The following is a 14259-nucleotide window of genomic DNA, read 5'->3' on the forward strand; positions in this document are numbered from 1 at the left end:
CCAACGGTTAACGGTAACTTTAAGAAAAATCTTAACTTAGTTGAAATTTGGAATCGAGCTGAATTTGTATAAAACATTGCAGTGAACTTTTATTTTTTTTGAAATTAAGTTAACGATATTTTTTAAAGTTAACTTAAATGCTGCAAAAAATAAATAAATAAATCAAGTAAATTTTCAAACTTTACTATAATTCTCATTAAATATAAAATTTTTTAAATGAAATTCAACTAGATAGACTAAAACTAACAAAATGTTATAAGTAAATTTTATATCTTTTAGATTCAAATCTAAAAGTATGTTAAATGTTATACAATATATACTTGAATATTTTTATAATGTTATATTTTTACTTGTATTAAACTCCGATGTCTAAATTTTAAGACACCCAAATGTCAAATGTGTATCTTTCAATAACTACTAACATTTTTAGATTTTTTTTTTAACATTATTTTAGATAAAAAACCTTGTAAGAATAATTTATATTGATCATATTGTTTCTCATTTGGGCATTTCCTTATTTTCACTTCTTTTTTTGGTAGGTGCGGATCTTTTTTTTTTACTTTTCTGTTTTCTTTTGAGTGTGTTGTACAACATTTTTTGTCCATTGCTTTGTATCAAGAGGCCAATCGTAGATAGTAAGATAAGAGAACGATTTAAGATGGGCCAGGCGCACACCTTTTTATTTTTAACACTTGCATCGCAACTGATGCAGGCTCTGATTTTGACCCCCACATCCCAGAATGCTTGTATACTTTCTTTCATTTATCTCTTTCTTATTTTTTGTATAAAAATTTATGTTGCTATTAATAACAAGATGGTAATCTTTATTGACTTAAAATTTTAAAATTATTGGATCATAATTTATTATTTTACATGGTAATTAAAGCTAAAAGTTAAAATCTCGGCAGCCTCGTGCGCCATGCAGTTATAAATGTAGGGGGTAAATGATTTATACCGGACCTGCACTTTCGGGTTAACAGGTTTCCGCGCAAAGAAGTCTGATAGTTTTATAGCCTATAATACTATAGATTAGACTAAGCTTAAAATCTCTCGCCAAATGACCTTAAAATTCACCAGTAAATCCAATCATTTCCTCTTCACTTTGAAAAGTGAGAAACTAATCTAAGTTTTACTTGTGAATTTTAATCTCCTCCAGGTTTGACATTTTCCGAAATTGGAAAATCCTGGAATCGAAAAGGCAAAAATCCTAAGCAAAAGATCTGTTGCGTAGGATAATGTAAAATGATTCTTCACATTATTAGCTAAAGATGAATATATAGAGCACAAAAATGTTATACAAATAGCACTATTACTAGTAACATTTCATTACAAGAAAAAACAACAAAATCGCGATATTTTGGTAACCAAAAGACAGATCAGGTCCACATTGGACCTTATTTGAGTACACTGGAAGCCTACAAGGAGATGAAGAGATTCCCTTGCATAGTAAATTGTTCTTTTTTCATTGGATGAGGAAGTTAAAGGATATCTTATGGATTCATCACTGCCTTTTATAAATGATTACAAATGAAGATACTCAACATGCCATTAGAGAAGCAATCAAGACTATTCCTAGGGAATTGATTGATAATTTCAGCAAATTGGAGATTCAGCAATATCAAAGTTAAAAGGGGAAAAAAGTTTCCTCAAGAGCAAGTAGGTGCTTGCACCTGTAATAGGTGATTTCTCTCACTTGGTATACAGTACGTCTTCCCATGGATGGCGATATAGGGGTTGTTTCAATCTCTTCTGATCAAAGGTGTGTCTGCAATTTTTGAATAAGAAATGATCAGTGAGAGAAGCAATGGTTTATATAAAGAATAATTTGGTGGTGGGGAAGACTATGTCATCCTATGCCACTCTCCCTTGTGAAAACACTATCAAACAGAGCTATCAGACTTATTTACCTAAGATTAGATACCCCGAACACATGAAACCGTACCATTTTCTCATCCATTGGTCATATCTCAACCATGGACCACAACATCATCTATTAAGTATAAGAACCAATAGGGTTTGGCTTTATTAAGATTGAGATAGAAATGATGCTAGGGGATCAGTATTCTGACCATTATGTTGTTTTGCCGTAAAAAGTTAAAAATAAAAGATGACTTGAACATCCTAGACAATCAAATTTCAACTCACCCAATCAAACCAATGGAGCGTGCCAGCACGAATAGCCCGTTCAGATAGCCAATCTCAACAATCTCATCAATCTCTGGCTTGCTGAACATTCCACTACCAGCAAGGAGATCCAAGAAAAGGGACCCAATTGCACCATCAACATTAAGGACCAGGTTATTGGCCTTTGAGAGAGTGTAAGTTTCAACTTGAACAGCATATTCCATATACTTCACTGATGGGAAATGTGTCCGTGCAAATAATTGGAGCAACTCTACTCTCTTATCTCTGTTGTCTCCCCGTTTGATCCTTTTTTAACAATAAGGAGAAGTTCAAATTTCAGACTTCTTATTAGGAACATCTAAAATCGCAAAAGCCTGCGTGCAAAAATGTAATCACTATACCTGTGTCCAATTCCTGGCACACGGATGCCCTTCTTTTTCATGCCCTCAACAAATTCATATGGTGTAAGACCCTAAGAATATACAAGACCATAATTAAATTTCATCATCTAGAACCATTGTAAACCAATTCCTTATCTCAGTTCTAATGCCCATCGAGTCTTACCCTGTCATATGCATCCTTGAAGTATCGTGCAGCATCATCAATAGCACCACCAAATCGAGGACCAATCGTAAGCAAACCTATTTCAGCTCGTAATTGAGTATTACCTCTATTTGGCAATTCAAGTGGAGAAGTTATATTAGAAATGAAGAAAGAAAATCAGCATTTACCTGAAACAAGGCTGGAAACAAGGTCCTTGCCAGCCCTAGCAGTTACAATAGTGTTGTGAGCACCAGAAACACAGGGGCCATGGTCCGCACATAACATGATACATATCTGGCAAATGACAAATGAATTGGCAAAAAGGCTTGAGCATCGTACATTGCGTTCTAATAATACCAAATTAAAGAATCAAAGAGGAAGATGGGCCACTAGAGAATTTCACAAGAGGAACTCGACCTCAATAAATTTGGTGCAATATCGAGGAAGGCTACGTTTAAACCACAAAAGTGAGATTACATCACCCACACCATAACCCTGTTCAACAATAGAAGACATTGGCACACCCGCATAGCATGGCTCCTCACCTACAACACATTGTAGCAAAAAAATTAGTGCACCGGATATCTTTGTCATCAAGCTAATAGAAGCTCAAAATATATTAGCAGAAATGTGCACAAGAAAATACCCCTGTCATCAGAGATGGTAGAAATAATATGAGTGGGTGCCCGAACTTTGCCACTTTTAATTGCAGAGTTAAGATCCTCAGGGATTTGTGGAGGCTTCACTTCCTTGACAGGAGCAATCTTCCCCTCTTCAACCTTAGAGAAAATTATCCAATTAAAGATGTAAATGACACTGATGATGGAGATAAAGTCTGTTTCATTTTTTTAAAAAGTTAGCCGAAGAATGAAGAAGCTAACCAACTTCTCAAATGTTTCCTTGATTGCAGCTTCAAAAGCTTCATATGAAGTGGGAACAACAGCTCCAGCATCCCGTAGGGCTTGATTCTTGGCTTGTGCAGATTCCATTTCACCACCACTTTTGGCCCCCTTAATTAACCAGATAACAGTTATTATACATATTGGCTATGTAGCTCCTAAATTAGGTAAAAGGAAGAAAGTTTAAGACAGCCAATGCTATTACTTACAGCATGACCAAACTGTACTTCTGACTTGAAGAGTCGAGCACAAGTTCCACTAACCCAAGCAACCACTGGTTTGGTCACTTTTCCCTGTTTCAGGGCCTCAACAAGAGAATATTCATCTCGCCCACCAAGTTCGCCAAGTACAACCATCATTTTTACCTGAGATTTTTTATAAACAAATTGAAGAAAGGCAAGGTATAACAGCCAAGAAAGAAAATGTTAGAGAACTAAATTAGAATTTGTTTCAAATATCCATCCTACTAACTTTACAAACTGCTATGCATTTGCCTCAAATAGTTGCATTAAATTTTAATCCTAGAAAATATTGACTTCCCAGCTATTGGGAACATAGGAGGGGGCAAAAATTTATAACTCCCCAAGACATCAGTTACGTGCAGAAATGTTGATACAGGCCATCTAAACTTTGCAACTATAAGAAACCCAGACTTGGAATACAAAAATCTTTTGAGTGACTTAAAGGGATAAATATCAATTGAAAATAAGATGTGAACTGAGTTAGGCATCCAGATGCTCAACAGTTTACCTACAGATTATTATGTCTTTCTTGGTTCCTATTTGATATCTTTGACTGTCAAGAAAAGGACAACAGTTTCCAGGCCAAATTTTGAGGCTGAATATGGATGTTGCAGCAGTGATCTCTTATTTATGTTGAATATGAGGAGAACTAAACTGTTATTTCTTAGATGCACCAGTTGAAAATTGTGACAATACAAATAATCCTATATGGCGTTTAATCCTATCCAACATGCTTGTTCCAAACATATTGAGCTTGATCTTCACTTTTATTGAGAAAGGATTCACATACGAGTTCTTATTTTACATTATATATCTAGTCGAGATCAACTGGTAAACATTTTCAGTATGGTACTAAGAGCCAACAGTTTCTCTCATCTAAGGTCCAATCTCTGTGTGTTATCCTGCATAATTTGTAGGGCATAAAGGAACAAATATCCATAGATATTTTATTGGATAGCAACTCCAGGTGTACATTAATACACATATGACAACTATTGATAAGGTATACCATACTGATAAAAAGATATAGATAGAAAAAAATGACACACTTGGGGAATATTGCTAAACCGCAAAACATGATCTGACAGAGTAGAGCCAGGGAACACATCGCCTCCAATTGCAATACCTGGAAAAAGTTAAAATTCACCCAAATTTTATCTCGTCATGAATCTACAAGAATAGGAGACATTGAAACAATCTAGGCAGCATTAATAAATAAGGTACCTTCATAAATACCATCTGTTACACGGGCAATAGTGTTGTACATTTCGTTAGACATACCACCCTGTAATTTTAACCCAAAAAAAAAAAATCAGTGACCCTTGTTCCTGCAAAATGTTGTATGTAATGCTATAATCATGTCAATAGGGTAAGACCCCACATCAAATAAACTCTTCAACTCTTGGTGACAAAATAATGGAATAGTGCTACGGGAACTTCCAGGTACAAGTGTGCATGCATTTCTCAGTGGAAAGGGAAATAAGAGAGATAAAACATGATTTAGAAGCTCAGCCAGGAAACATACTGTTGGCTTTAGCTTTTTTGGGGAAAAAAACTTCCTGTTAAATTATCAGTTAATCTGGAGATATCAAAAGTCGACTGATGTTACTACCCATTATCTTCTAACTAAATTTAATGTGATCTCCCCATCTTCTAGTCTGTCTTCAACCTAATCCATTTCAATGAAAGTCAGAAGCAAAATCACTTAGCCTATTTGCCATATGGCTGAGCAATTTTGAATCAAGCAGAGATCATTGACAAAAGCAAGCCATGACCATTGACATACCACATTTTTCAATAACTAACTCGAAAAGTAATGCTTTAAATATAATGTTGAGAACTACAGTTGAAAAGAAATTCATTAACTGATTGATAGGAAATTCTTGTATGAAGGTTAAAGGCTAGCCTGAAAGGTCAGAGTAAATCTTTGAAGAATAAAAGAGTAACTCATGAGTGAATACATACAGATTTTGAGACAAAACCAACAGATCCAGGCCTGTAAAGCTTGCATTGGGTGATGTTGTCAATTGTTCCAGCAGTGTCACCAATCTTAAAAGCTCCTGCTTGAATACCTCCAACAGTAGCAGGGCCAATGACAACCTGCATAATGTTTGGTATCAAAGCTGCATTAATTTCATAACTAAGAAAATAAGAACTCAAGTGAAATGGTGAGGTTAATTGCTTGTCATTTCCTTTAACAGATTCAGTTTAGTTTACGCAAAGTAACTTTTTATCATCATTCTCACCTTATTGTTTGCACGGGCATAAGCAATCAATTGCTTGGTGTCAGATTCTGGAACACCTTCAGCTATTATTGCGACAACCCTAATGGTTGGCTGTTTCAGAGCAGCCATTGATGAGGCAGCCGCACTGCAAATGCAATAATATTCCATGATCACGGAAGTTTCAAACTGAGAAGTCCATCCTCCAGAATTTTACCACAATAATGATAGAAACTAACCTTCTAAATGATGCAAAGTTAATGAAGACATCAGCAGTTGGATGTGCAGCACAAGCTGTCTCAATACTGTAAAAGTAGGTCGATACAGAAGTTAGAGAAATTCTAGCCCCACAAAGCATGGAATTATTATCCTATTTTCAGTTCATAAGGTGCATCACTATAGAGTTATGTTACATGCAGCTCAAATTGTTAGCCTGAACTTTTCCTCTCCAGCAATGACAACATTTTAGAATGATGCTTACAGTGCGTTACTTCTGTCCAATACACAAAGACCAGTATATATGTGTCGTACAAATTTATCATCTAAGAACAAGTATAGCTACAATTTTAATGTTACTAATAAAAGATAAATAGTTTATAAAAGTAGTGAAGAGGCAACATAATTGCGTGCCAACGTGTGATCTGTGCTGGCATCATAATTACCCTTTGTGAAATTCATATTTAAGGCATGGGAAGATTTACAAGATGAAAAATATAAAGGGGATGTAAGAAATATAGCTTACGCCGAATGTACAGGGATTGCAATTTCCTCTTGACCAAAAAAGAGTTTCTGAAATCCCTCAGAACCAGGATTAATTATTCCAGCAACAGAAGGTGTTTCCCTCCCTGTATAAGGGAAGAAAAACATCCTTAGATTAATTCCAAACACCAGTGTAGTAAAGCCACAACTGAAATGCCATTGGAAAATGCAGCAAGAATATCTCTGATAACAACGACTTAGTGCCACTCACCGCAAAGAAAATCAAAATCAAGCATCCGTTGGACGGGGAGTTGCTTGTAGTTGTAGAACAAGGCTTGAGTGGAGCGTGAGAAGAGTTGTCCCGTTGCCATGTTGAGACTCCACACAACCTGTGAAGACCAGATCCTTGAATGGTTAGATCAAACCGTATAAGCGTATCAATCATCACACAGTAGAATCTAGCATCATTTATAGCAAACAACGGTGCCGATTACTGTTCCATTTCAACAAAATTAAATTAAAAACAACAGATCTGCGGCATTACCAGACTCTAGTTACCAGAAAGCAGAAGTGAATTGAAGAAACAAATAATTTAATAAATAATTTGTAACAGCTACCAAACAAACATGACTTAAGAATCACGATATCAGACGCGCACCTAACGTGAAGCTAAAGCCGACCAAATCCAGCTATACCGACCAACGTGGACGAAGAAGGATACGATTAAGTAACATATCAGATCTCATGCTTAATATATATAAAAAGAAAGCACTACATTATTAAATTATTTTCCAATGTTTGATAAACGATCAAACGGTCATACGATCTCTCCTAGAAAACATCGAAAGCTAGTTCGCGTGCGCAACGTGCAAAAATTTCCAAGAAAACAAACAAAAAGTGAAATTAAGAGGGAAAACGGAAGGACGGATCGGACATTGGAGCGAGATTAACGGAATAAATTTAGTAATGAGAGTGCAAAAGAGTACTTCACCTGAAGATGAGAGGGGGAGAGAGAGAGAAGGATGAGCTCAGACGCCTCGCGAATCAGAAGACAGATAGGAAATGTTTAGGCTGGAAAAGAGGGAAAGGTAGATACGGTCTTAAATAGAGAGGGAAAGGGAGGGAAATGCTTTTAGCCACCGGCGGGGAGGAGGGGGAAAGTGTGGAAGAGAACGGAACGGAGAGGGGGAAAACGGGGCACGTAGCTGAAGGTAGTTAGTTCACGAGTGCGATTGACATTTTGATTTGTTCAATGTTTTATTATTATTACTTAATATTTATTAAATATTAATGCCTGTATATTTTTAAATTAAGATTTATGCCAAATTAAATAATTATTAAAGCATAATTATTATATAAGCATCCGTAATCCGAGTGGTTGATTTTAATATTTATATTAAATAAAATTAAAATAATTTTAAATTAATTATTTTAAAAAAAATGTTCTCTTTTTCTGATGGGGGAATGGAAGGTGGACGGGGACGGGTACGGGTTACGGTTAGGTAGGAGTTGGCTCCGACCCATAATATTCGGATTAAATTACAAGAGGTGGTGTGTCTCGTAGGCCTGTAATAATAAAAATAATAATAAATATTTGAATGCTATTTTATATAACATGCTTATAATATACTTTAAAATGTTTTGAATTAATACTTCTGATTAATAGTACTTAAAAACACTAATAATGAATGCCACTTTGAAAGCTACTTAGCATTGACTTGCCGCCTATTGATGACTAATAATTGCAACCACTCTAATTAGCAATCAACTAATTTTTTTTCTTGTAATATATAAAAAAAAATATAAATTTTATTTCATATGAATAAAATTATAGAAAAGTGAAAACTTTATAACAAAATTTATAAGAAATATCATACTTTAATAAAGAATTTATATAGTATGTAATTTCAGAATTTGTAACCAATAAAAAAATAAATTACATAAAATCACGTAGAAATATAATCGTACTTAAATTTTATTTATACATATATATATATATATTGGTTCCTAATTAAGGACCTATAATGAACCATTTGAAATATTTAATTAATTAAGGATAATTAAAGTAGAGATATAATAAGAGTTAAACTTTCTCTCAAGAAAAAAAAAAGATTAAACTAAAAAAATCACAATTTTCACCTACCAAATCACATTTTTTAGTAATAAAATTTTGGAATAAACATTCCAATAAATAAATAAATATTATTTTTAGTTAAAACTCAAATTCAACTAAATAAAATATGACTTTATAAACTATGAATCCACATTCTTCCAACTTGGGCAAAGACATAGCATTATAACAATTTGTTAGTGGTGTAACAAGTTGAATACTTAATTTATATTTTACCCATTAACTTTTAAATATTATTTTTATTACATTATGCTTGATATATATATATATATATGTATATCGTTTAATTAATAAATATATAAATTTATTTAAAAATAATTTGTAACTCTCTTTCATGATAAAAATTAGGTCAAGTTAATAATAATCTATGAAATTTGACCGAGTATAATTTAATTCTTAATTTTTTTTTTTAATAATTTAACATATGACAATTTTTGTTTATTTTAAATGTCTAATTTTATTCTTTTTCTAATTAAAAACTTAAAATAATGAATTATTGTTATTAATTTAATTAATTGGTCAAAGTTATTTTTTTTTCTAAATCATTCAAATATAATCTAATTATTTTATCTATTTTTATTAAAAAATAGAAGGAAATTAAGAGTTTCTAAAAAATAGCAAAATATTAAAAATAAAATTGTTAGAAAAAATATTAAAAATTAAATTACAATAAACGTTAAATTTTAAAAAATAATTTAATAATTTATCATAAAAATTAAGCTTCATGTTAAACCAAAAGGGCGTCAATGAAATTTGAGATACGCTATTTTAAATTCACGTAGAAATTATACGATCATAAATTTTTCTACGAAAAGAATAGTTTTTCACTTTTTACTCTGCCGTACTCCACATATACATTGAATCTGAAAACTATATTTACATGTAAGTATTATTTAAAGTTATGCATAAAAGTGGTCTGCAAAGCTAACATATATGATAATTAGATACAGGAATGAGGACGCATGCAAAACATCTATAAGCAATATTAATAAGCTATGGATTGTTCTATGCACCACACCAAGGCTTTACTTCAGTTGGACTGGTTATATCCAACCAAGACATGGTGTAATCAAACTTGGTGGAAGAATGGGAGTTTGGTAAGACTATTATAACAAACTCAAGCAAAAGAAGGTTGGGTGAATCTCAACAATATTTGCTTCTAAGATACTGCTGCAATAATTCTTTCACCTTCCCATCTCAATCGAGAATGTAAGCCTAATGATTATCCTGTATAAGTTTGTGTTGAGGGGCTGAAAGCTCCTTGCTTTGCAGGATACCTCAATATATGGGGAATGAGAGTGATGAAAAATTGGTTTTTTTGTTCGATCAAATTCCAATACCGAAAGGGAAAGGAAGTTCGGGTAGCTGGACTGTAGAGCGGACGTCATCAGATGTTGAAGGTTTTGATGTAAAGGCAAAAAAATTATCTTGGATAATACTTGAACTCTAACCTCGCCCTAACCCGACCCAACTCTCTAATAGTAATAAGGAGAAGGGAAATACTGATCATCCTACCCAAGATGGTTGTTGTATAGCACATCGAAATTGGAATCAACTTCTAGCGTGGATTGTGAAAGAAGATAATAAAGTTAAAGAGGCATGGTAAGAGAGAGAATATCGTAGCATTTGACTGTCCCAACCAGCGCAAGGGCTTCTCTAACAGCCTCCAAAAGGTTGTCCGGATGCTTCTCAATGCTGACACCGCCATGTTGCTGCCTCATCAAATTTAATATCCTTCCAACAACCTGAAGATGAAGTTACTAGATGTTAAAGAAAGATCCAAAGAATTGCCAAGCAGCCCAAGCCAATCCACACAGTCAGGCTACAAATTGAATTAGACCAACCTTTCGTGCATAGCCGCCATAAGCTATTCCACCAATTGAAGCATGCCTCAACTTTTCTTCGACTGAGTTCTCTACATATTAGGGAAAATGGAGTCAAAACAAAGGAACCATAACAGAGATTTTTACACTTGAAGGCAAACAAAATGCATTGGTGAAAAAACGATATTACTGGGAATTGGTGTTTGAAAAAGCCCCTCTTTTTTCAGTCCCTCAACAGTGTGGCCGTTAGTTCCTCCTGCCAATTGTAGGAAGCCTATCACGTGAAGTAAATTAGTAGAGACCAGCAAAAAACCAAAATACTGAGTGCTGACAGACATAGTGGCGGTGACAATGTAATCTGTGTATACACACCAGGAGGCCTGTCTGTTGTAGCAGCCAATTGAACAGCAAATGCTATCGACTCCCTGGAGGCACCTCGGCCAATATCTCCGCTCATTGGGCGGCCATCCAACTGCAATTTTCATATTTAAAATCAAACAATTAGATTTAATTTTATTTACCTATTGGTTTTCTTTAGGGGGGGAGAGGTTCGAATCCTTCCGTCCCAGAGTCTATTCATTACAAAATAAATATTTCATTACAGAATAAATATTGTCCTTTTAAACAACTTTCTGTTTTGTTTAAGAGTCAAATATTGGGGAGAATGTGATTCTTGTTTCTAATTTTTAATGATTCAGAGGGAAGAATCGTTTATTTTTCATCACTTGAACTGATTTCATTGTAATCCGGGCAAGATGGAAACATAGAGCTATCATTTACCAAATCTGTTAAAAATTTAGCATGTGCATACCTGCCATAAGTTGAAGGCATGTAGATTAGACTCCATAATGGAATACATTGTGTTCATTGATGGTATGGTTGCATCCCCAATATTAGGTAAGCTAACCTGAATATATCAGAGATCAGTTCAGGGAACCTCAAGGCTGCTTGTACTTAAACTGTTTTGTTACAATTGTGACCTTTAGCCAGTCAAGAGTCAAAATGCAGGAAAATGCTGTACTTACTGCTACTAGCTCTAGATACTGAATTGAATCTTTCAGACCATCCCAAAGTTCCTTGAAGCTATCAGTCTGCCTAAACAAGATGATAGAACTTTTGTTAGGAATAAGAGTCATTGAATTTGTGTTGAATTCAAGTCAATGAAGGTGCCATTTGACATATATGGAATTAGATGTTTTCATGGGACTTATTACATGAATAACTTTCTTCCGATAAATCATTATTTGGGTATGCCTTTTTAATTAGGTATATGATATATGTTTCTTTTGAAATTGTACCTTCCACTAGTATGTATCTCTACTGCATCAACATCAGTTTGTTTAAGTAGGCTAGCTGCAGCAGTAGCATCCCTTATATATGTAATGGCACCTACATATCATTTCAGACAAGCTATTCAGAGATCCAAATATACTTGTCATGAATCCATAAATGCAACTGAAGCAATTGAAGTATTCCTCAATGTTTTGGTGAAAGCAAAAGCCAGCTTAGTGAAAAGAAGCAACATGGCAAAAGAAAACTATCACTCACTTATTTTATCATATGGGCAAACTGGAAAACAACGACCACAGCCATAGCAGCGCTCAGTTATAACTCCACCCTGCACACCAGTGCAATTTCAAAATATGATGAACAATGTGGAGACTCTGTTAAGGAACTCATAAAACAGTCAATGCCCCAAAAGAAAAACCTCTAATTTACTCGAAACAGTGGTGCCACAGAAAGGCTCTGCTGTTGGTATCCTTTCCTCTAATGAGATAGCATTAGCAGGACAAACAATCTCACAAGGTCTTGGGCAGTCAACTGGACATTCCACTGGATCAAATTCTGGTAAAGTTGTACCGGGTTCAAACTTCAAATCATAACAAAGAACTCATACGCTCAAAATCATCTAGACACCAATTTCATTACTTTGTTGACTTGCATTACCTTAATGATTGCATTCCAGTAATCCAAGAATTTTAAGATTTGAGAGCATTTTTAAATTCACACCCAGCCATATAATAATATTCATTTACAGAAACTAGGCAGAAGCTGGTAGAAGTAGGACAATAAGCAGCGTAATTTTCTACTGATTTTATGAAAATCTATAAGTATAGATTAACACACTCACAGCCACCATTCATAAGCTGTTTGATTTGCCTACAAGAGTAGGGAGAAGAGGGGGAAGGGGGGAGCTTCTTTTTCACCTGCTTTTCGGAAGTGAAGATCTTCATCATCATTGACACTAATCATCACCCAGGGCTTCCTAATGGGTAAAATCTCTCTAGCTGCGTCAATGCCTTCATTCACTGCATTTACTATGGACGCATCTGCAGCACAGTCGATACAGTCGACTGCAAATAACAACATTTGTCAAAAGCATCAAAATTCCTTATTAGCATACACATATCAATTACTACCGTGCATGTTTTGATATGATTTAATACAAGTTTTTGTACCTCCAGCTAGAGTGTAAACCAAAGAGAGATTCCTTATATCAATAACATCCTGCAGAGAAAGATGTTTGTGTATTTTAGTTTGGAAAAATGAATAAAAGGTGTAAAATAATTGAGTTAAATGGATTATTCAAACCTTTAAGGCTTAAGCCGAAAGAAAAGCATTCAACCTGGTTAATTGTATTCTAAAATCTAATACTTTTTTTTATGCCCAAACCCATTTAACTCAAAAACATCATAAGACTCAATAGTCCTCTAAATTTAACTAAAATTTCACACCAGCCCATGTTTTGAACAAATAAACTTTCTTTTTCGAATTTGTTTAGAGATCCAAACATAGCCTTAACATAAATGGGTATCTACTATAATTTTAAATAGGGGATTGTTTTTCATTTCTTCCAGACATAGCCTTAATGTAAATGGGCAACCATTATAAATCAAACAATGCTGAATCACTGCCAAATTATGCGGCCCTTATATATATAGACAGGAAATTATAATTGTAAATAAAGTGTTTCTTCCTATACTCTGATTTCTGTACTTCTACATTTTCTGCACTCTTTCATGTTTTACGATACTATCATGTTCAACAATTGAATTAAATAACAGAATATACATACAAACAATTTGTATTCCAATAAAAAATAAGGGGTTCAGTTCCACCTCTAACACTCAGGGTTTTAGTACCTCAAAGCTAGCACCACATATGAGCTTTACCCAGTTACCCTTTTGCAGAGATTCGTGTGGGGAAGAGGTGATTGAAGGAACCCCAATTGTTTTAACAAGGCTTCTGACATTTTCAAGGGTCTGTTTGCTTCCGACTTTTACAGTCGCTGCCATGTAAAAATACAGATACGCTATACGCACAAGAGAAATAGAATAGAAGAAGCTAATTCTCATAAGCATAAATAATCATAACGAAGAAGGAAAGAAGAGACCTAGATGCTGTCGTGGAAGAATTGCCGAGTTGCAGGAGGTCAGAGCCATTACCAAACAGCTAGACGAGGACGAAGTGGATAAATTATTTCGTAATTTTCATAATTTCGAGGTTTAAGCGGAGAGATATTTATGTTTGTCTGGGTGGATGGGGTCCACCTGTTGGGACCTACCCATGAAAAAG

At 34.5% G+C, this 14259-nt stretch overlaps 2 protein-coding genes across 7 annotated transcripts; both read right to left on the bottom strand.

The window, feature by feature from the left end:
* Positions 1–1255: 1255 nt before the first annotated feature.
* ACLB-1 (ATP-citrate lyase B-1) lies at positions 1256–7860 on the bottom strand. Of its 4 annotated transcripts, none has more exons than XM_088219798.1 (17): positions 7721–7860; positions 7001–7118; positions 6773–6875; positions 6270–6335; positions 6055–6178; positions 5774–5908; positions 5033–5093; positions 4858–4934; positions 3776–3931; positions 3549–3677; positions 3314–3446; positions 3085–3212; positions 2856–2961; positions 2689–2765; positions 2526–2596; positions 2146–2430; positions 1256–1765 (listed from the first exon to the last, which is right to left on the bottom strand). In XM_088219798.1, exons 2-17 carry the CDS (start codon positions 7098–7100, stop codon positions 1690–1692), a joined length of 1827 nt encoding a protein of 608 aa, XP_088075924.1. In that variant the 5' UTR covers positions 7101–7118; positions 7721–7860; the 3' UTR covers positions 1256–1689. The 4 variants fall into 4 exon arrangements, with proteins under 4 accessions (XP_088075924.1, XP_088075925.1, XP_088075926.1 ...); XM_088219799.1 differs by having other exon boundaries at positions 7001–7134; positions 7721–7846; XM_088219800.1 differs by lacking the exon at positions 7721–7860 and adding an exon at positions 7388–7427.
* A 1820-nt stretch (positions 7861–9680) lies between these two features.
* LOC110821552 (uncharacterized) lies at positions 9681–14227 on the bottom strand. 3 transcript variants are annotated; one of them, XM_088220403.1, is made up of 13 exons: positions 14078–14227; positions 13827–13972; positions 13143–13191; positions 12891–13037; positions 12392–12528; positions 12232–12301; positions 11982–12072; positions 11709–11778; positions 11495–11590; positions 11056–11155; positions 10874–10957; positions 10705–10775; positions 9681–10605 (listed from the first exon to the last, which is right to left on the bottom strand). In XM_088220403.1, exons 1-13 carry the CDS (start codon positions 14124–14126, stop codon positions 10450–10452), a joined length of 1266 nt encoding a protein of 421 aa, XP_088076529.1. In that variant the 5' UTR covers positions 14127–14227; the 3' UTR covers positions 9681–10449. The 3 variants fall into 3 exon arrangements, with proteins under 3 accessions (XP_088076529.1, XP_088076528.1, XP_088076527.1); XM_088220402.1 differs by having other exon boundaries at positions 10874–10939; positions 13827–14181; XM_088220401.1 differs by having other exon boundaries at positions 13827–14181.
* Positions 14228–14259: the final 32 nt, after the last annotated feature.

This window comes from Carica papaya, chromosome 5 (assembly GCF_054855325.1).
Source record: "Carica papaya isolate Zhongbai chromosome 5, ASM5485532v1, whole genome shotgun sequence".
Lineage (NCBI taxonomy): Eukaryota > Viridiplantae > Streptophyta > Magnoliopsida > Brassicales > Caricaceae > Carica > Carica papaya.